The sequence below is a fragment of the Chiloscyllium punctatum genome, chromosome 2 (assembly GCF_047496795.1).
Source record: "Chiloscyllium punctatum isolate Juve2018m chromosome 2, sChiPun1.3, whole genome shotgun sequence".
Lineage (NCBI taxonomy): Eukaryota > Metazoa > Chordata > Chondrichthyes > Orectolobiformes > Hemiscylliidae > Chiloscyllium > Chiloscyllium punctatum.
This window is the reverse complement of record NC_092740.1, coordinates 44,669,763-44,692,290: the sequence shown is the minus strand read 5'-3', so window position 1 is coordinate 44,692,290 and position 22,528 is coordinate 44,669,763. Positions and strand designations below refer to the sequence as shown.

At 42.6% G+C, this 22,528-nt stretch overlaps 1 protein-coding gene across 1 annotated transcript in view; it reads left to right on the top strand.

Moving 5' to 3' along the window:
* The window catches only part of arhgef28a (Rho guanine nucleotide exchange factor (GEF) 28a), a 462,887-nt gene that overhangs the window by 348,561 nt on the left and 91,798 nt on the right, over window positions 1-22,528 (top strand). The window contains exons 31-33 of the mRNA XM_072548108.1: window positions 387-569; window positions 723-863; window positions 5,357-5,508. Of these exons, the coding sequence (XP_072404209.1) occupies window positions 387-569; window positions 723-863; window positions 5,357-5,508 (476 nt within the window). The remainder of the gene's footprint in view (window positions 1-386; window positions 570-722; window positions 864-5,356; window positions 5,509-22,528) is intronic.

Below are 22,528 nucleotides of genomic sequence, written 5' to 3'. Positions count from 1 at the left end.
TACAAACAGTAATATATCACCATTCTTGGTCCGGTGGTTTAAATTTTGTGAATAATTGTAAAATCAGATTCAAATCATAGAAAAATAGGATTTCAGGAAAATCCTAGTAAGAGTATTTATCAGACTTTTGTAACTCCCTACAATATTCCCTTAGATAAATGGATTTGATCTTCTGTTTGACTTATTCATAATGGCTAATATTCTGAAGAAAGTCTGCATAGTATTCAATCTTTTTTTGTGTTTTTATATACAGAGTTGATCAGAATTTTTTGTATTGCTTTTAGAAGGAGTATTAAATAATTATTTTTTTCTGCATTGTGGTGAAACATATCTTTACGTGTTCAACTGTAGAAAATTGCAAAGTGATTGTTGATCTTTCTGTACAGAGCGACTGAGATTCCAGGATCAGCTAGTTTGCAGCAGTTTGGAGGAGAAGCTCCAAATCTATGCAGAGATGGCTGAAAGAAATGGCTATGAAGAAGCAGGTCAGGAAACGCAGCTTTTGATCAAACCAGATACCATTGAATTTCCACAAGCTGGATTTTTATTGACTGCTGCAGTCAGGGAGGGTAGGAATATATTCCTCTTCCAAAATGTGTTTATTTATCATCTAATATTAGACTTCATAAAAATTCCAATTATGAAATAACAAATTTGATGAAATAACTGAAATCCTGTTTAATTCGTATTGCAATTTGTTTCATTTTCTCCTCGTTCTACAGTTGAAGGTCTGCTTAGCCTACTGACCTCTCAACCATGCAACTTTACTCAACAGTCACAGGAAAGTTTGGAAGAGTCAGTGATGCCACACAGACTGGAGTTGCTTGGGAGCTTTAGTCTGGAAGCTTCACCACCAACTATGTGTAAGTAGAAGCGAAGGTATTTCTAAGGAGTAATGCGTTAGATGGATAGTTATATAATTGTCAGACTATTTAAAAAGAAACTCCACCTATATTATTGTACAGAAAATTACAAGAAAGCTGTTATTTTCAGTACATGTATTTCTCCATATTTTTGTTGACTTATCAACTATCAACTTCATGAATTAGGAAAGTTAAGATGTATTAATAATTAAAATAAACATTACAAAGATAATGTAATCTTACAAAAAAATTAAATTAAAAATATCTTTTAAATGGCACTATAAAATAATGTAGCCATTAGTAATATATTGTTCATTTTCAGACTATCTTTCAGTATTTGCAGTGGGCTATTAATGCCATTTGCTAATGATTAAAATTGATTCCTACCTCAATATGCAGATTATATGCGTTATAGATCATGTGCCAAGCTGAGTAATTAGGATACAAGATTTTTCACAAATGGTGCAAAATGCCATTACATCTCCTGGCACTCATTGAATACTAGATATCTACCACTACTTGTTCAATCTTGCAGGTCATCTTATGATGTATTCTCAAATTGTAAAATACATATTGTTCCCTCAGACCTGTACAATTTGATACCTAAAACATCAGTAGATTTTCAAAATTATTTGAATATTATTTCTTTATTTGCTTAGTTATACCTGATGCTTTAAAATAGAAAATTCTCCACATTTGTTTTTTTGGTAGTAACTTCACTATCTTGAGATTTTACTACCTGTCAACCTTTTTCCATTTATACATTTCTTCAGATCTAGACTGGGAAGATAGTGACAGAATCAGACAGAGTCAATATAGATTTACAAAGGGGAAGTCATGCTTGACAAATTTGCTGAAATGTTTTGAGGATGTCAATAGTTGAAAGGCTAAGGGGGAGCTAGTGGCTATGATTTCTTGGATTTTCAGAAGGCTTTTGAAAAGGTCCCACATAAGAGATTAGCATGCAAAATTAAATGATCAGCAAGCAAAATTAAAAAGATCAGCATGCAAATTAAAGCACGTGGATTTGGAGTACTGAAATGGATTGAAACTGGTTGTCAGGAGAAACCAAGGGTCCTTTTCTGAGTGGCAGGCAGTGACTAGTGGGGTACCATCAGGATTAGTGCTTGGACTCCAGCTACTTACAATCTATATTATTGATTTAGATGAGGAAACTATGTATCGTATCTCCAAGCTTTCAGATGACATGAAACTGTGTGGAGACAGCAGAGAAATTTCAGCGTGATTTGGACAAGTAAAATAAGTGGGCGAGTACTTGAAGATGCAGTAAAATGTGGATAAATGCGGTACCAAAAATAGAAAGGTAGATTGTTACCTGAATGGGGATGGATTGATTAGATTAGATTCCTTACAGTGTGGAAACAGGCCTTTCGCCCCAACAAGTCCACACAGATCCTCCGAAGAGTAACCCCACCCCCCCTCTGACTAATGCACCTAACAACTATAGACAACTTAGCATGGCCAATTCACCTGACCTGCACATCTTTGGAATGTGGGGGGAAACCAGAGTACCCAGAGGAAACCCATGCAGACACAGGGAGAATCTGTAAACTCCACACAGACAGTTGCCCAAGGCTGGAATCGAACCTGGGACCCTGGCACTGTGAGGCAGGATTGGGAAAGGGGAAAGTGCAACAAGACTTGGGTGTCCTTGTGCACTAAGTCACTTCAAGTAAACATACCAGTGCAGCAGACGGTGAAGAAGGCACGTGGTATGCTGGCCTTCATAGTTAGAGATTTAGAATAGCATCTCTGGAAGCACACTTTCAGGTAATAGAATCTTTCCGCAACCTTAAGACTGGTGGCACCAATGGTTATGTCTGGTGTTGCAGAACCTATGCCTGAAGGTGTTCCAGCTGTAATTACATATGGCAGTTTTAAGTGAACTATGTACCTGAATATGTTAACATAGAAATAGCAAGAGAGATGTAAAAATAAGTGTACAATTTATGAAGATTGGCTATGAATCACATCTGCTTGCTCTGGTCCAGTTATTTTTTAGTCTTTAATCCTGCTTTTGTACAATGTGAAAAACCCACATTAGTACTGCATAGTTCTTGATGTATGGGATGCATAGCCAGCACCAACTTGAAAATAAACCTGGTCAATTTATTCATTCTGGTTAAAGACTTTCTTCATGCTGTGGTGACATTTGAACTGCAGTGAGAAACCAGTGGTGGTACAGAGGCACACTATACATTGATGAATGAGCCACCAGTGGAAGTGGTGGAGGCTGTTAAAATTACAACACTTAAACGGGATTTGAATGGGTATTTGGACAGGAAGGATTTAGAGGCATGTGGACCAAACACTAAGCAAATGGGTCTAGATTAATTTAGGATATCTGGTCGGCATGGATGAGTTGGACAAAAGGGTCTACTTTTGTGCTGTACACCTCTATGACTGGCCATGTGTAAGAAATAGCCAACTGACTACCACTATAAATATACTGCACCACTTATTAAATAGTTAATTGCCACACTTACAGATGATAGTTTCAACAGCATCAGTACTTTTGATTTTATTTATTAAATAAAGGAGGTTTTTAAAATTAGAGCATAAAACAATACCTGAAATGTTCGTGTGTCAGAATGTTTCAAAGCACATGTTAATAGCCAATACACCTGGCTGCTTTAGTAAAGCAATCTATTAAATCTCAACATTTCCTGACTCTACTTTCTTGAGCCACCTTTCCATCCAGTCAGCCAGAAATATGATGTATTGTGACAAGTATGTTATTTTCTTTTGAGAATTATTTTCTTTGCCTCACTCACTCTTTTGTTTCAACCTGATTGTAACAAGAGTATCTATTTATCCCAAACTTGCTGGCAAACCTGTGGTTTCTGTGCATACAGTAAGCTATGTTTATACAGATAAACTTATTAATTGAAAGGAAGTGCAACTTTTTGGTTGCCTTGTTAAATGCTAAAACTTAAAAAGATATGTCATAACTGGTAGTTTTAGAAAGGACATAGATCATAAGTTCATATGATTTAGAAGCAGAATTAGGCTACTTGGTCCATTGAGTCAGCTCCACCATGGTTGCTATGTTTCTCAATGCCATTCTCCTGCCTTCTCCCCATAACTCTTGATCTTCTTACTAACCAAGACGTGTCTACCTCTGTCTTAAATACACTCAATGACTTGGCCTTCACAGCCTTCTGTGACAATGAGTTTCACCATTCTCTGGCTGAAGAAATTCCTCTTCATCTCAGTTCTAAAGAGTAATTATTTCACTCTGTTGCAGTGCCTTTGGGTCCCAGTGTCTCCTACTAGTGGAAACATCTTCAGCAAGCCCACTCTATCCAGGCCTCTCAGTAAGTTTCAATCAGGATTCCCTCTCATCATTCTAAACTCCACAAAGTAGAGACCCAAAGTCTTCAACTGCTCCTCAAATGACAATTCCTTCATCCCCTGGATCATTCTTGTAAACCTCCCTTGGAACCTCTCCAGTGCCAGCACATCCTTCCTTAGCTACAGGGTCCAAACTGCTCACAATGTTGCAAAAGTGGTCTGACCAGCGCCTTATGTAACCTCAGCAATACATCTCTGCTCTTGTATCCTGGCCCTCTTGAAATGCTAAATACTAACATTGCATTCGCATTCCTAACTCGAATTGAACCTGCATGTTAACCTTAACAGAATTCTGAACTAGGACTCCTAAGTCCCTTTGTGCTTCAGAATTCTGAAGCCTTTCCCTAAATATAAAGTAGTCTATGCTTGCATTCCTCCTACCAAAATATATAGCCTCACACATTGTATTCTATCTGCTACTACTTTACACACTATCCTATCCTGTCCAAGTCCTTCTACAGCCTCCTCATCTGCTTAGCACTACACATCTCTCCAACTATCTTTGTGTCAACTGCAAAGTGAGCAACAATGCCTTCAGTTCCTTCAACCAGATTGTTAATGTACAACATGAATAGTTGTGATCGCAAGACTGACCCCTGTGGAATTCCTTTAGTTTCTGGCTGCCTTCCTGAAAAATATCCCATTATCCCCGCTCTCTGCCTTCAGCCAGTCAGCCAATCCTCTATCAGTGTCTTTACAAAACTCACAAAGCAATCCAGACTGCATTAATTGGGACCTACACTGTAACCATGGTTGTCATATTCATGCTGCCCCATCTGCCTATGTATTAAAGTATTGGTCAAAGTGCAGCAACAACTTCCAAACAAGTTTGTTTTGTTTTGTGTAGTTGCTGTTATTTGCTGCAAAGCTGTGTCACCACCATTGGCTCCTGATTGCTGTTCAGATGTTAGCAAAACAGTGTGAAATAGTTTTAACTGGGTGAACAATTTGAACAGTTTTGTTTTCAGGTTACTACTGACTGCATTACGCATTCAGGATGAAGCATGCAATATTAAAATGGGTTTTTCACATTGTACAAAAGCAGCTTTCGATAGTCAGCATGTATAAGTGTGTTAATATAAGCATTAAAATTTCACTTTTCTTGTACCTCCTTACAGATACACCTGATACTAGGATCCCAAGTCCTCAGTTATCAGTTGCAGATCCAATGATGAAACAGACAGGAAGTGTATGGTATGGCTTTGACACTCCATTTTTGCAGACAGATGGTGAACTCTGCAGACCTAGATCATATGACACTATACGACAGGTAAATAGCCACAGAAGATTGTGGATCAATCCTGATTTAAGAAAGATTACATTCTGATTCTCAGTGAATGACTGAACAGTTTGCTAGTTTGAACAGTGACCCCACTATACTCACCTCCATCTATCCCTCACCTTCTTTCCCACCTTAGGAGTCTTTACAGACAAATTATTTAATAATCAATTTGGACCGAAGGTGAAAGGTGGAATTTCAAAATTCCCTTGAAATTGTACTTTTCTTCAAAATCTCTGTGCAGTAGGCTGACCAGAAACATTAAATCTTTGGATTCATTTCACCAAATTTTATGATCCACAACATGAAATCCCAAGAAAAACTGAATTCTTGTACTGAGCTGCTAATGATTTACTAGACATGGCAAACATTCAAAAACAGTGCCAGAGACCCAGGTTCAATTCCTGCCTCAGGCGACTGACTGTGTAGAGTTTGCACATTCTCCCTGTGTCTGCGTGGGTTTCCTCCGGTGGTCTGGTTTCCTCCCACAGTCCAAAGATGTGCAGGTCAGGTGAATTGGCCATGCTAAATTGCCTGTAGTGTTAGGTGAAGGGGTAAATGTAGGGGAATGGGTCTGGATGGGTTGCTCTTCAGAGGGTTGGTGTGGACTTGTTGGGCCGAAGGGCCTGTTTCCACACTGTAAGTAATCTAATCTAATCTAATCTAATCTAATTAATTTGTTTAGAATCTGGTCTTGACTAGATTATCTGTTGGTACACTTTTTTGTCCACAACCTTTACATTGCTATTCATACTGTTGCACAAATGAATTTATTTAGAATTATGTTTAATCAAAAAAATTCTGTCATCAAAGGATTGATATTTTAAAATGTCTTAAATGATAAATGAAAGTTCCTGAGACTTGCCAAAAATGGACAACATCTGCTAAATTCATAAACGGATTCCAGCTTGCTGTAATTATTTTTCCACTAGTTCTGTTTTCACTTCTTTCATCTCCTGAGTACAATTCAGAATAATTTGTCAGCCTGTTTTTGAATGTTTGCCATGTCTAGTAAATCATTAGCAGCTCAGTACGAGAATTCAGTTTTTCTTGGGATTTCATGTTGTGGATCATAAAATTTGGTGAAATGAATCCAAAGATTTAATCCCATAGGCTAACACACAAGGCTCTGTAGAAGTATTGCCAGGGAACACCAATAGATTACACATGCCGACATTTCCAAGCTTTTTGTATTGATAGCCGCTTAGGTGTGCACTGTGAAGCAAGAGCAAGTCAAAATGAATATTTCCATTCCTTTGCACATACTGCAAGCTATGGTTACTAAGCAAACTTTTGTCTCTAAATAAGGTTTTTATCTACCAGTAGTAATAATGCTACAAACCACTGGCCTCCTAAAATTCAAACAGGAAAAACCAGTCAATAGATAGTTCTTTCAAAGAGAGACAATAGACCAAATGGCCTCACTCTATTCTGTATGATTCAATGATTCAGTAAAGTAGCAAAATCAGTACAAATAAAACATAAGCAACTTTGGCTTTAGAAAACTGATTGCCAGCTCTCATAAATTCCCTGGTTTACTGGCCACTGTTTAAACACCTTGGTACTGATTTTAAATTGTGCATTTTAAACATCCACAACACTGAATGCCAATCTCAGCTCTGTCACTGCGGGAGAACACTGCAGTAGTGATCATACCTTGACTACAGGGGACAGAAAAGTCATTCAGACTATTAAAGGCAAGGTGAGCTTTTAAGTTTATAATAAATTTCATCTGGGTATTTGTCACTTGTGAGAAAATATCTCAAACAAAAAATAATCATGAGATACTTATTGTATTATATTAACAGACAGATTTATATCATAAAAACATGCCATTTGCTGAACAGGTCGACACTAGCATTTATGCTTTCCAAAGCCTCTTACTGCTTACTTAACTTGACCTATCAACATGTCTCTCCATTCATTGCTCCCTCATATGCTTCTCCAGCTTACCCTTAAATGCATCTGTATTATTTTCCTCAAATACTCAAAGTGGTAGAACACTAACAACTTTGAGGATATGAATTATCACAAATTGCTTCTTGATTATCTTTTCTTTATGGCTTTGAATTTTGCACTTTCCACTTACCAGTAGTAATGACTTCTCTATGTCTGCAATATTAAATTGCTGCATAAATTTCAGGTCAGCTCTCAATCTTCCCTTTCCTACAGGAAATAAAATATCACAACTATAACTTGGCACATACTTAGACAGAGGACCTGCCTTTGTGTCTGGACTTTGTATTCAAAGTGACTGCTTGTTATGTTCAGTTTACCAGTTTCTGGCTATTTCACCAGTTCCTGGCTATGCCACTAGGTGGAGGGCCTTGTGATTTGAGTTACTATGTCAAACAAACTGCACTATTTACAGCTACTGGCTCAGAACATGTACGTTTCTGGAACTAGGAGAAGCCAAGATAAATTTACTGGATTCTCAAATTTATATTGAATCTTCTAGGCACCGGCTTTAGTGAATCAAACATTCTGCTGTTTTTCTTGGCTGAGGAAGGCCCTTGAAGCAGATTTTTGCTACTGAAGCGAATACTTGTTTAAGAAAATCTTATGAATCACTGGACCTGCCATTGTAAAATGTTCCCTGCTTTGTGGGATTTTCACTCAAGGGTTTCCTGCCTACCTTGGAAACTGATTGTAACTGGCCACATGGGCAGGCAAGGCAAACTGTTAGAAAGCCTACCTTAGTATTGAGATTTAATTCCAGCTGTTTTAGAACTTTGAAGTAACTCCACGCAGGCCGGTATCCCATCACCAAGTCACCTTTTATTTTGCCCCTGCACATTACATGGACTCTGACCAGCTGGCTTAGAGCCAATGCCTAGACTGTGGAAAATCCCTAATAATTTTGGTTTTTTTTACTAAATCAAGATAGAGTTGGAGGGGGAAATAATGCACTCCACTCCCTGTGGTGCCCACCTCTCCCTGAACAACTCCAGGGTGTTGGATATTCCTGTTCTTTTTTTTTACACCCGAGTGGCCAGTCACAACTCCAGGGTGTTGGTGGACACCGCGTGCTCCTTCTCCAAGGACACCCGGGCCATAATTCTGTTTTTTTTTTTTCCAAGTGGCCAGTCACAACTCCAGGGTGTTGGTGGACACCGCGTGCTCCTTCTCCAAGGACACCCGGGCCATAATTCTGTTATATCTGTCAGCCAGGACTCCCTGATTGGCCTGAGGTTAACAGCCCCAACCAGGAAACTCATACCTGGCCAACCTCAAGCCATCAACTTCTCCCACCCCCCACACACATGCACAAACTCATCCCCACACAAAGTTATGTATTGTACCCACCCCCATTATCCCCATAATTCTCATGCCAACAATGGTTGCTTCCCACCACCATGTCCTCACGCAGTCCTGTGCCACCTGCAAAGCCATTCACCCAGTTACCACCATAAACACACCTCAAGAACCACATTGAGTTGATACAAATATATCTTTAACAATCTGATAAATGTCTCAATCATGTACAGCAGAGAGTGAAAACTTCTTCATAAAATCCATAAAGCTTTCAAATCTCCTGAAGTGACTAATGTCTTATAAATAAAACAAACTCCAATGCAGCCTGTACATTAAATATATCTATTCCCATAATAACTTCCATAAACTGTCAATCAAAACCATGAATTTCAAACTTAATGTTGACAGTTGTCACTATTCAAGTTTGACCGAGCATCCTTAATGTCATAATAGTAGCTATTGGGGAAATATCAACAAAGCACTCTATTGAAACTGCATGATCAGACGTTATTTTTTTATATAGCCTAAATCAGATAGCCTATCAATCAAAGTCATCCAGCCCAGAGTATTTTCAATTCTCACTGACTCATTCAGTCTTCTTTGATGTTAAAGAGCAGTGCTTTAAAAAAAAACTGAAGATCTGTGCTGTCTTTGAAAATATAGGGGGTGATAGATTCTCAGGAGAATGTAGCATGATCAGCCAAGTTTCTGCTATTGAGACTGGCTCTAATGCAACGATGGGTACGTCGGGATCCAAGAGATCAATTGTGTTAGGGGTTTCTCTAGTCCGAGGTACAGACAGACGTTTCTATGGCCAGCAGCGAAAAATCAGAATGGTGTGTTGCTTCCCTAGTGTCAGGATCAAGGATGTCTCAGAGGGTGCAGAATGTTCTCAAAGGGGAGAGGGGCCAGTAAGAGGTCATTGTCCACATTGGAACCAATGACATAGGATGGGAAAAGGTTGAGATTCTGAAGGGATCTTCAGATTCTGAGAATCTGATTACAGAGAGTTAGGCAGGAATTTAAAAAGGAGGTCCTCGAGAATAGTAATATCTGGGATACTCCCAGTGCTACGAGCTAGTGAGGGCAAGAATTAGAGGATAGAGCAGATGAGCTGAGGAGCTGGTGTATGGGAGTAGGATTCACATTTTTGGATCATTGGAATCTCTTGGGGTAGAAGTGACCTGTATAAGAAGGACGGATTGCACCTAAATTGGAAGGGGACTAATATACTGGCAGGGAAATTTGCTAGAGTTGCTCGGGAGGATTTAAACTAGTAAGGTGGGGGTGTGGGACCCAGAGAGGTAGTGAGGAAAGAGATCAATCTAAGACTGGTACAGTTGAGAACAGAAGTGAGTCAAGGCAGGCAGGAACAAGGTAGGACTAATAAATTAAACTGCATTTATTTCAATGCAAGAGGCCTAACGGGGAAGGCAGATGAACTCAGGGCATGGTTAGGAACATGGGACTGGGATATCATAGCAATTACAGAAACATGGCTCAGGGATGGGCAGGACTGGCAGCTTAATGTTCCAGGATACAAATGCTACAGGAAGGATAGAAAGGGAGGCAAGAGAGGAGGGAGAGTGGTGTTTTTGATAAGGGATGGCATTACAGCTGTGCTGAGGGAGAATATTCCTGGAAATACATCGAGGGAAGTTATTTGGGTGGAACTGAGAAATAAGAAAGGGATGATCACCTTATTGGGATTGTATTATAGACCCCCTAATAGTCAGAGGGAAATTGAGAAATGAACTTGTAGGGAGATCTCAGCTATCTGTAAGAATAATAGGGTAGTTATGGTAGGGGATTGTAACTTTCCAAACATCGACTGGGACTGCCATTGTGTTAAGGGTTTAGATGGAGAGGAATTTGTTAAGTGTGTACAAGAACGTTTTCTGATTCAGCATGTGGATGTACCTACTAGAGAAGGTGCAAAACCTGACCTACTCTTGGGAAGTAAGGCAGGGCAGGTAACTAAGCTTAAAAATATATGTTGCTGGAAAAGCGCAGCAGGTCAGGCAGCATCAAAGGAACAGAAGAATCGACAATTTGGGCATAAGCCCTTTTTTCAGGAATGACAATTCCTGAAGAAGGGCTTATGCCCGAAACGTCGATTCTCCTGTTCCTTTGATGCTGCCTGACCTGCTGCGCTTTTCCAGCAACACATTTTTAAACTCTGATCTCCAGCATCTGCAGTCCTCACTTTCTCCCAGGTGACTGAGCTGTCAGTGGGGAAGCACTTTGGGGCCAGTGACCATAATTCTATTAGATTTAAAATAGTGATGTAAAAGGATAGACCAGATGTAAAAGTTGAAGTTCTAAATTGGAGAAAGGCTAATTTTGATGGTATGAGGCAAGAGCTTTCAAAAGCTGATTGGGAACAGGTGTTCGCAGGTAAAGGTACGGCTGGAAAAATGGAAGGCTTCAGAAATGAGATAACAAAAATCCAGAGAAAGTATATTCCTGTCAGGGTGAAAGGGAAGGCTGGTAGGTATAGGGAATGCTGGATGACTAAAGAAATTGCGGGTTTGGTTAAGAGAAAGAAGGAAGCATATGTCATGTATAGACAGGATAGATCGAATGAATCCTTAGAAGAGGATAAAGACAGTAGGAGTATACTTAAGAGGGAAATCAGGATGGCAAAAAGGGGAAATGAGATTTCTTCAGCAAATAGAGTTAAGGAGAATCCAAAGGGTTTTTACAAATACATTAAGGACAAAAGGGTAACTAGAGACAGAATAGGGCCCCTCAAAGATCAGCAAGGATTCATGTGGAGCCACAGGAAATGAGGGAGATACAAAACAAGTATTTTGCATCAGTGTTTACTGTGGAAAAGGACATGGAAGAAATAGAATGTAGGGAAATAGATGGTGACATATTGAAAAATGTCAATACTAAAGAGGAGGAAGTGCTGGATGTCTTGAAACGCATAAAAGTGGATAAATCCCCAGGACTTGATCAGGTGTACCCGAGAACTCTGTGGGAAGCTGGAGAGTCATTGCTGGGCCTCTTGCTGAGATATTTCTATCATCAATAGTCACAGGTGAGGTGCCGGAAGACTGGAGGTTGGCAAACGTGGTGCCACTATTTAAGAAGGGTGGTAAGGACAAGCCAGGGAACTACAGTCCGGTGAGCCTGATGTTGGTGGTGGGCAAGTTGTTGGAGACAATCCTGAGGAACAGGATGTACATGTATTTGGAAAGGCAAAGACTGGTTTGGGATAGTCAACATGGCTTTGTGCATGGGAAATCATGTCTCATAAACTTGATTGAGTTTTTTGAAGAAGTAACAAAGAGGACTGATGAGGCCAGAGTGGTAGATGTGATCTATGTGGACTTCAGTAAGCCGTTCGACAAAGTTCCCCATGGGAGACTGATTAGCAAGGTTAGATCTCACAGAATACAGGGAGAACTAGCCATTTGGAAACCGAACTGGCTCAAAGGTAGAATACAGAGGTGGTGGTGAAGGGTTGTTTTTCAGACTGGAGGCCTGTGACCAGTGGAGTACCACAAGGATTGGTGCTGGGTCCTCTACTTTTTGTCATTAATATAAATGATTTGGATGCGAGCATAAGCGGTACAGTAAGTAAGTTTGCAGATGACACCAAAATTGGAGGTGTAGTGGACAGCAAAGACAGTTACCTAAGATTACAACAGGATCTTGACCAGATGGGCTAATAGGCTGAGAAGTGGCAGATGGAGTTTAATTCAGATAAATGCGAGGTGCTGCATTTTGGGAAAGCAAATCTTAGCAGGACTTATACACTTAATGGTAAGGTCCTAGGGAGTGTTGCCGGACAAAGAAACCTTGGAGTGCAGGTTCATAGCTCCTTGAAAGTGGAGTCGCAGGTAGATAGGATAGTGAAGAAGGCATTTGGTATGCTTTCCTTTATTGGTCAGAGTATTGAGTACAGGAGTTGGGAGGTCATATTGCGGCTATACAGGACATTGGTTAGGTCACTGTTGGAATATGATGTGCAATTCTGGTCTCCTTCCTATCGGAAAGATGTTGTGAAACTTGAAAGGGTTCAGAAAAGCTTCACAAGGATGTTGCAAGGATTGGAGGATTTGAGCTATAGGGAGAGGCTGGGGCTGTTTTACCTGGAGCGTCGGAGGTTGAGGGGTGACCTTTTCGAGGTTTACAAAATTATGAGGGGCATGGATAGGATAAATAGACAAAGTCTTTTCCCTGGGGTTGGGGAATCCAGAACTAGAGGGCATAGGTTTAGGGTGAGAGGGGAAAGATATAAAAGAGACCTAAGGGGCAAGCTTTTCACAGAGGGAGGTACGGGTATGGAATGAGCTGCCAGAGGGAGTGGTGGAGGCTGGTGCAATTGCTACTTTTAAAAGGCAATTGAATGGGTATATGAATAGGAAGGGTTTGGAGGGATATGGGCCAGGTGCTTGCAGGTGGGACTAAATTGGGTTGGGATATCTGGTTGGCCTTGTCAGGTTGGACCGAAGGGTCTGTTTCCATTCTGTACATCTCTATAACTCTATGACTCATGATTCTTAAATGCTGTTGCAGGATGGGTAAGGCCATGTACTCCATCAATATTTGAGCCACAAACACTGCAGGGTAAGGTTTTTGCAACATCCAAAATGGGAGTTGTTCAAACTCAACATTAAATTAAAATGGTTCTTCTGAGTTTGGGATTCCCTCCAGTATGAATTATGCTCCACTTGCTTTCCCTGTTTGCTGTTTTGAAGGTCACACAGTCACCTTCACAACTCTGCAGAGTATGCATGGGGGCCAGAGACTTTAACATAGTTGTACTGCAATATGAAAAACATCTTTAGTTTTTACATCAGTGGCTGTCCTGCGTTTCTCTTGACATGAAACAGATTTACAGCTGAAGAGTTCAAAAGCTTCGATTTACCATCATACAAACTTGAAAAATTGCAATTGAGAATTTAAAAGGCTGTAAAAACCAAAAATCTGCATTCATGAAATAAAAATTAATGCCACATATTCAAAATATTATGAATCCTGTGGAGATTGATAACATTTAAAAACAGATTTGAATTCCCTGACACCAATTTAAAGGAATTAGATACCATTATCTAAAGTTTGATGATGTTTATTCAACAACCTAAAACTAATATTGACTGAATATCATTTAGAGTATTGGTTTCCTATTAAGTAATTGAAGAAGAGTATTATTGAGCTTGAAACATTGACAATGAGAGGGCACTGGTGAAAAATGACTGAACAGGATTCTGGTAGAAGTTGGCGCACGGACCACGACTTAGAAAGGGATCTCGGAGGACCCCGTGCTCACTAGGAAGAGGAGCTTCCAAGTGAGGACCTGGTGAGAAATGACTGAGGAGTTTTCTGGAAGAAACTCGCACAGGAACCACAAATGAGATTATGGTTCTCAGAGGACCCAGTGCTTAACAGAAGGAACAACATCCAATAGAGGGTGCTGGTGAGGATCAAGGAGGATTCTATGAGAAGTTGGTGCGGTCACTACTTCTGCTAGTTTCAAGGAGCAGCCTCATCTTGATCCATTACACAGGGAGTATCATGGGAGCTGCACTTCGTGACATCACAAGTTCAAAAGTGACATTTCAGACAGAAAGGCTCCTGATTGGTAAGTAGTGGTCAGGTGATTCTTTTCTCTTACCTTCAATTTCCTGTATATACCTGTAAGATTTTAGAGTAATGAAGACAGTAGGACAGTACTGGGATTTAGAGTAATACCCTGACTATTGTTTACAGAATAATCTGTGGTATATTTTAGTGAGAATCTAACACTAGAGACCATCCAGTTAGCAGTAAATTAATCTAATATAAATTTTGATGAATTACTCTGTTTTGCTACAGGATAAAATGTCTGTTGACAGGATAGTATGCTTCTCCTGTGGAAAGTGGGAAATCGGAGACAGTTATGTCCCCGACAAGTCCATTTGCAGGAAGTGTGTCCAATTGCAGCTCCTAACAGAACACACAGATTGATTAGATCGACCATTGGACACATTGAGGAGCAGGCAGGAGGGGGAAAGTGTCATATGTAGGAGTTTTAGAGATGTGGACATACCCAAGGTTCAAGCAGATAGATGGGTGTCCACTGGAAGGGGCCAGCAGACAGTGTAGGAGTCCCCGTGTGGCTATCCCTCTCTCTAACAAGTATACAGTAACAAGTATAACAAGATACTATTTGGAGGAATTACCCATCAGGGGATGGTGACAGCAGCATCCAAAGCAGTGACACCACAGTTGGCTCTATATACAGTAGGGAGAGCCAAAAGTGCAGTAGGGTAGTAGTAATAGAGGACTGTAGGCATTTCTGCGTTGTAAGATGGTCTCCAAATTTGTGTGTTGCCTCCCCCTTGTGCCAGAGTCAAGAATGTCTCTGAGCGGTTTGGGACAATCTCAAAAGAGAGGATGAGCAACCAGGGGTTGTGGTATACATCAAGGCAATGGCCTAATGGTTATTATCGCTGAACTGTTAATCCAGAGACCAAGGTAATATTCTAGGGACCCAGGTTCAAATCCTGCTACAACAGGTTATGAAATTTGAATTCAGTATAAAAAATCTGGAATTAAGAATCTAATGATGAGCATGAATCCATTGTCGGAAAAGTTCATCTGATTTCCTTCAGGGAAGGAAACTACTATCCTCACCTGGTCTAGCCTGCATGTGACTCCAGGACCACAGCAATGTGTTTGAGTCGTAGCTCAATTAGGGGTGGGGAACAAATCCTGGCCTAGCTGGTGATGCCTTCAGCTCGTGAATGAATAAAAAAAATTAGTTCTAAAGACATAAACAGGAAGAGTGATGATTTCAGGGAGTTAGATAGTAAATTGAAAAGCAGAATTTATAGGGTTATAATCCCAGGATTAATCCCTGTGCCACATGCCAGTGAAACTAGCAATACAAAGATAGTATAGTTAAATATGTTGGTAAAGAGCTGGTGTAGGAAGAAGGGCTTCTAGGGCAGTTGGGACCTATGTAAGAAGGATGAGTTGCACCTAGCTTAGAGGGGCACCAATATCCTGGCAGGGCAGTTTACTGCTCCTCGGATGCTGCCTAAACTGCTGTGCTCTTCCAGCACCACTAATCCAGAATCTGGTTTCCAGCATCTGCAGTCATTGTTTTTACCTAGTTGATTTTAAGGATGCCTACCTTGAAGAAGTTTTCCTCCTCTGTCTACAAGAATCTCAGGGAGTCCCTCTCCCACTGCAACTCCCAGGTCATTTCCTCTGCCCTGAAGCTCTTCAACCATGTCCTGAAACAAACTCGCTACCACAGCCACATTTGCTTCTCAGTGCCTGCCTCCGTAACCAACTCATCCCACACTGACTCCGGGCCACCCTGAAACCAGCAGAGTTTGGACCCGAACAAGACAAACAATACAGACTATAGATTCAAAAACACCAGCAAGACTTCTCCTTCAAGATCCTCCGCTCCACTCTTGCAGCACTGTGCCAGCACCTAACCTCTACAGTCAGCCCTGCCTCAGCTGAGGGCCGCACTCTCAGAATTGCAAAGGACTCACTCTGTACTACATCCTCAGGAGAATTCATACTCTCAACAAACAGTATTTCAACTCCATCTCAAACATCAAAAACTGTAAGTACAACAAACTTTTATCTACCCACATCCATAACCAGCGCTCCTCAAACATTCCAGAAGATTCCCCCGGCCTCTGGAACTGCTTGGACGCCATTAGCCATGCAGCTGGTGCAGCTGCCACCCCCACGCTGATTGATGATGTCACTTCCGCCCCCATCATGGCCACTCCCACAACCACTTCCACCCCTCACAATTCCTCATGCATCACACGTGACATCACTTCCGTCCCTCACATCATCACTGATGTCACAAGCTCAGTGACATCCGCCACCCCTACTGTCGTGTCTGCCACCACTTCCCCCCCCCCCCACCAACGCCACTCACCTGCATTCTGCTGACACGCCCCTACAGATCCCACTGTCACCATTCCCGGCCTCCAGAACCCTGAGGGGAACACCACCCCTGCTCATGATTCCACCCCCATTCCCCCCACATCACACCCACTCCAGTTACTGGCTCCGCCCCCACTCCCAGCTCCACACCCACACCAGATCCCAGCCCTGCCGAGTTTTCACCATCCCTCCAGACCTTCCCCTCACTGAGAACAAACGATCATTCCTCAGCAAAGGACTCACCTTCATCCCCCTCCGTCCACGCATCAATGAATTTAATACACGCTGTGATGTCGAACACTTCTTCCGCTGCCTCCGCCTCCGAGTTTACTTTCACAATCACGACACCCGCCGACCTTCCGAGGACCCCTTCGCCCACCTCAACACACTGCATCCACCTGGACACCCTGCGCTGGCCTATTACCTGCCCTCAACCTCTTCATTTCCAACTGTCGGCGGGGCATTAACCGCCTCAACCTGTCCACCCCCCTCCCCCATTCCAACTTCTCACCCTCACAACGTGCAGTCCTCCAATCCCTCTGCTCCAATCCCAACCTCACCATCAAACCAGCAGATAAAGGGGGCGCAGTGGTAGTCTGGCACACTGACCTCCAAGCCCTCCGTATTTTCCTCTCCCGACATCCCCAACAGTACCCTTCCACCGACGCTCTCATTCGTTTGGCTGAACTGGTCCTCACCCTTAACAATTTCTCCTTCGAATCTTCCCACTTCCTCCAGACCAAAGGGGTAGCCATGGGCACACATATGGGCCCCAGCTATGCCTGTCTTTTTGTTGGCTACATAGAACAGTCAATCTACTGTAATTACACCGGCACCACTCCCCACCTCTTCCTCCGCTACATTGATGACCGCATTGGCGCCACCTCGTGCTCCCACAAGGAGGTTGAACAATTCATCAACTTCACCAACACATTCCACCCTGACCTTAAATTTACCTGGACCATCTCTGACATCTCCCTCCCCTTCCTGGACCTCTCCATCTCCATTAATGATGACCGACTTGACACTGACAATTTTTTACAAACCCACCGACTCCCACAACTACCTGGATTACACCTCTTCCCACCCTATTTCTTTCAATAATGCCATCCCGTATTTCCAATTCCTCCGCCTCCGCCGTATCTGCTCCCAGGAGGACCAGTTCCACCATAGAACACACCAGATGGCCTCCTTCTTTAGAGATCGCAATTTCCCTTCCCACATGGTTAAAGATGCCCTCCAATGCATCTCGTCCACATCCCGCACCTCCGCCCTCAGACCCCACCCCTCCAACTGAAACAAGGACAGAACGCCCCTGGTGCTCACCTTCCACCCTACCAACCTTTGCATAAACCAAATCATCCGCTGACATTTCCACCACCTCCAAAAAGACCCCACCACCAGGAATATATTTCCCTCCCCACCCCTTTCTGCCTTCCGCAAAGACCGTTCCCTCCGTGACTACCTGGTCAGGTCCACGCCCCCCTCCAACCCACCCTCCCATCCTGGCACCTTCCCCTGCAAAACCTGCGCCCACACCTCCTCCCTCACCTCTATCCAAGGCCCTAAAGGAGCCTTCCACATCCATCAAAGTTTTAATTGCACATCCACTAATATCATTTATTGTATCTGTGCTCCCGATGCGGTCTCCTCTACATTGGGGAGACTGGGCGCCTCCTAGCAAAGCGCTTTAGGGAACATCTCCGGGACACCCGCACCAATTAACCACACCGCCCCGTGGCCCAACATTTCAACTCCCCCTCCCACTCTGCCGAGGACATGGAGGTCCTGGGCCTCCTACACCGCTGCTCCCTCACCACCAGGCGCCTGGAGGAAGAACGCCTCATCTTCCGCCTTGGAACACTTCAACCCCAGGGCATCAATGTGGACTTCAACAGTTTCCTCATTTCCCCTTCCCCTACCTCACCCTAGTTCCAAACTTCCAGCTCAGCGCTGTCCCCATGACTTGTACTACCTGCCTATCTTCCTTTCCACCTATCCACTCCACCCTCCCCCCGCCACTGACCTATCACCTTTATCCCCTCCCCCACTCACTTATTGTACTCTATGCTACTTTCCCCCCACCCCCACCCTCCTCTAGCTTATCTCTCCATGCTTCAGGCTCACTGCCTTTATTCCTGATGAAGGGCTTTTGCCCGAAACATTGATTTCGAAGCTCCTTGGATGCTGCCTGAACTGCTGTGCTCTTCCAGCACCACTAATCCAGAGTTTGCCTGTGTCACCCAGGAAGCTTTAAACTAGTGTAGTGGGTGTGGGAACTGAGGAAAATAACCAGGAGGAGTTAGAACCTCAGGCCAGCAAGGCTAAGAGAAAGAACTGACTTGGAGAGGTTACTGAACATGGGGGGACTGGTGGTCTAGTATATTATTTTAATGTGCGAATTATGCCAGATAGGGTTAGGCAGATGAACTTAGAGCTTGGATGACTTCATATAACTATGATGTTGTAGCTATTACAGCGACATCATTGAAAAAGGGCAAGTCTGGCAGCTTAAAGCTCCAATATTTAGATGTTTCAGGTATGATAGAGAGGGATGTAAAACAGGTTGGGATTTGCGTTATTGATAAGGAAGAATATCACAGCTGTATTAAAGGAGGACAAATGGATAGAGCTCAGGAATATGAAGGGTGCAGTCACTTTGATGGGATTGTCCTACAAGCCTACCAACAGCCAGCAGGTGATAGAGGAACAGATATGGGATTAGATTAGATTTCTTACAGTGTGGAAACAGGCCCTTCGGCCCAATAAGTCCACACCGAACCTCCGAAGAGTAACCCACCCAGACCCCTCCCTACATTTACCCCTTCACCTAACACTACAGGCAATTTAGCCTGGCCAATTCACCTAACCTGCATATCTTTGGACTATGGGAGGAAACCCACACAGACACGGGGAGAATGTGCAAACTCCACACAGACAGTTGCCCGAGGCAGGAATTGAACCCAGGTCTCTGGCGCTGTGAGGCAGCAGTGTTAACCATTGTGCTGCCCATAAAACATTGCAGTGCATTGGCCAGGAATCGAACCTGGGCCTCCCGCGTGGCAAGTGAGAATTCTACCACTGAGCCACCAATGGAATGTGGACAGATTATGGAAAAATATGTAAACAACATTGTTGTTGTGGGGACGGTTTTATCTTCCCGATATTGACTAGGACTCATTTAGGCCAGTAAAGGCAGTCTGTTTGGACTTTCGCAAAGTCTTTGACAAGGTTCCTCATGGCAGGCTAATACAGAAGGTGAAGTCCTATAGAATCTGCAATGAACTTATAAGATAGATAAAAAACTGGCTTGCTTATAGAAGACAGTAGCAGGGGAAGGGTATTTCTTTGACTGGAGTTCTGTGACCATTGGTGTTCTACAGGGATGATTGCTGGGGCCAGTGTTGTTTGCCATATATAAAAATGATTTGGAGGAGAGTGTGGTGGTCTAATTAGTAAGTTTGTGGATGACAGAGCGATTGAGGAAGCTGCAGATAGTAAGCAGGATTGGTAGAGGATATCGTAAGACCAAGATAAGCTGAAGACTATGGTGAAGACATGGCAGGTGGAATTTAATCTGGACAAGTGCGAGATGATGCATTCTGGAAGATAATGCAGGAGGAAAGTGTACAGTAAATGGCATAACACTTTAGAAGCATTAACATACAAGAGGGATTTAAGCACATGGGTCCACACTTCCATGAATGTGGCAACACAAGTGGATAAGGTGGTCAAGAAGCTGTATGGCATGCTTGCCTGAAACAATCAGGACATAGAGTATAAAAATTAGCAAGTCATGTTGCTGCTGCATAGAAATTTAGTTAGGCCACAATAGGAATATTGCATAGAGTTCTGGTTGCACAATACTAAAAGGATGCGGAGGCTTTGGAGAAGAAATTTAAGAGGTTTACCAGGATGTTGCCAGGTTTGGAGGGTATTAACTATAAAGAAGAGATTGGACAAACTTGGCTTGTTTTCACTTGAAGGTCGGACGCTGAGGGCATCCTGATAGAAGTTAACAAATTTATGAAAGGCATTGACAGAATGGATAGTCAGAGGTTTTTTTTCCCAGTATAGAAATATCAATGATATGGGGACATGGGTTTAAGGTTAAAGGAGGAAAGTTTAAAGGCAATCGAGGGGATCAATGGAGTAGTGGTAATGTCCCTCGATTAGGAATCCAGAGATTCAGGATAATGCTCTGGGGACATAGGTTCAAATCCCACCATGGCAACTAGTGGAATGTGAAAGCCAGTTGGCTCATGCTTGCAGGGCCAAAGGACCTGTTCCTGGGCTGTAAATTTTCTTTGTTCTTCGAAATGTGAGAGGCAGGTTTTTTTTACAGAGTCCAGTAAGTGCCTGGAATGCACTACCAGAGGAGGTGGTAGAAGCAGATACAAATAGCAACATATAAGAGGCATCTTGGCAGATACGTGAATACACTGGGATTAGTGGGATACTGACCATGTCGAAATGTTTGGTTTAGAAAGGCATCATGTGTCGGCGTAGGCTTGGGTGGCTGAAAGGCCTGTTCCTGTGTTGTACTGCTCTTTGTTCTTTGTTTCTCTTTCCAAACCGTCTCAGTTTTTCAGCACTTTTTGTTTATTACAGAAGAGATAACTCTTATTAATGTCTTACCACTTGCCAGTGGGCACATTGGAATGAATCATCAGCTTGTTTGGCCACATTAGAAACACATTTTCCATTAGCTGACAAGTCCCTGGCATGGGACTGGAATCCTGAGTGTCTAGCCCAGAATTAGGAATGTTACCACTACACCATAAGACTGCCAATTCCAGGAAATATGAATTAGATCTAAATCTTGTGGGATAAGCAAATACTATGAAATACAGATTAAGATCTGAAAGAGAAAGGAAGCAAATGTAAAATAATTACTTCATTTTTTCATCTCTCATCGTCTTCTGAGGGGGTGAAAGCAAAATACAATGAACTCTTGAAATCTGAAACAAGCAAGGAGAAATGCAGCAGGCCTGGCAGCATCTATGGAGAGAGAAACTTAGTTAACATATCAAGTCCAGAATGACTCTGCTTCAGAACTGAGAAGTGTTGAATTTTCATGCATACTTTTGACATAGGTAGAGGCCCAGTGCAAAATACAAAGTGATTGTTAATGGTGGAGAAAGAAAACAAAAGATGTAAAATGGCTGTAAATTAAGGTGTGGAAGAGATAGAATTGGTCTTCACTACTAAACGCAATGTAAACTAACCATTAAAAAAGACAAAGGTGTGGAGGTGGAGGGGAGTGTGAGAAAAATTGAGATCAAACAATACAGTCAGTCTCTAAAGTTATTGAATTCAGTATTGAGATCTTGAAGCTGTAGAGTGCCTTCATGGAAAATGAAATGGTAGAACCGTACAGAATCGACACTTCGGCCCACCATATTTCACTGCAAGCCAGGCAGCACCAGGAGGTGGAGAAGTCGACGTTTCGGGTGTAACCCTTCTTCAGGACTGGGAATAGGTGAAAGGGGAGCTGAAGATAATGGGGGTGGGGGGTGAGCAGGGTGGTGAGTTGGAGATAGGAGGCAGGTACGACCTGGGTGGTCGATGGGAGGAATGAACTCGGTTGATGGCTAGAAGGAAGGGTTGATGAGAGGAATGAAGAGTGGGGGAGGGGCTGGGAAGACCATGTTTCATCAGCAATTTCTGTTTTTATTATAGCCTGAAAGGTAGTTTATTGAAATAACAAAGAACTGGTGGGGGAGTGGTCAGAGTCATTTCGACAAACAGAGCAGAAGTGTTCCACAGAGCTGTCACCCAGTCTGCATTTGTTCTCGCCATTGTAAAGGAGACTGCATTGTGAGTGGTGAATACAGGAGGC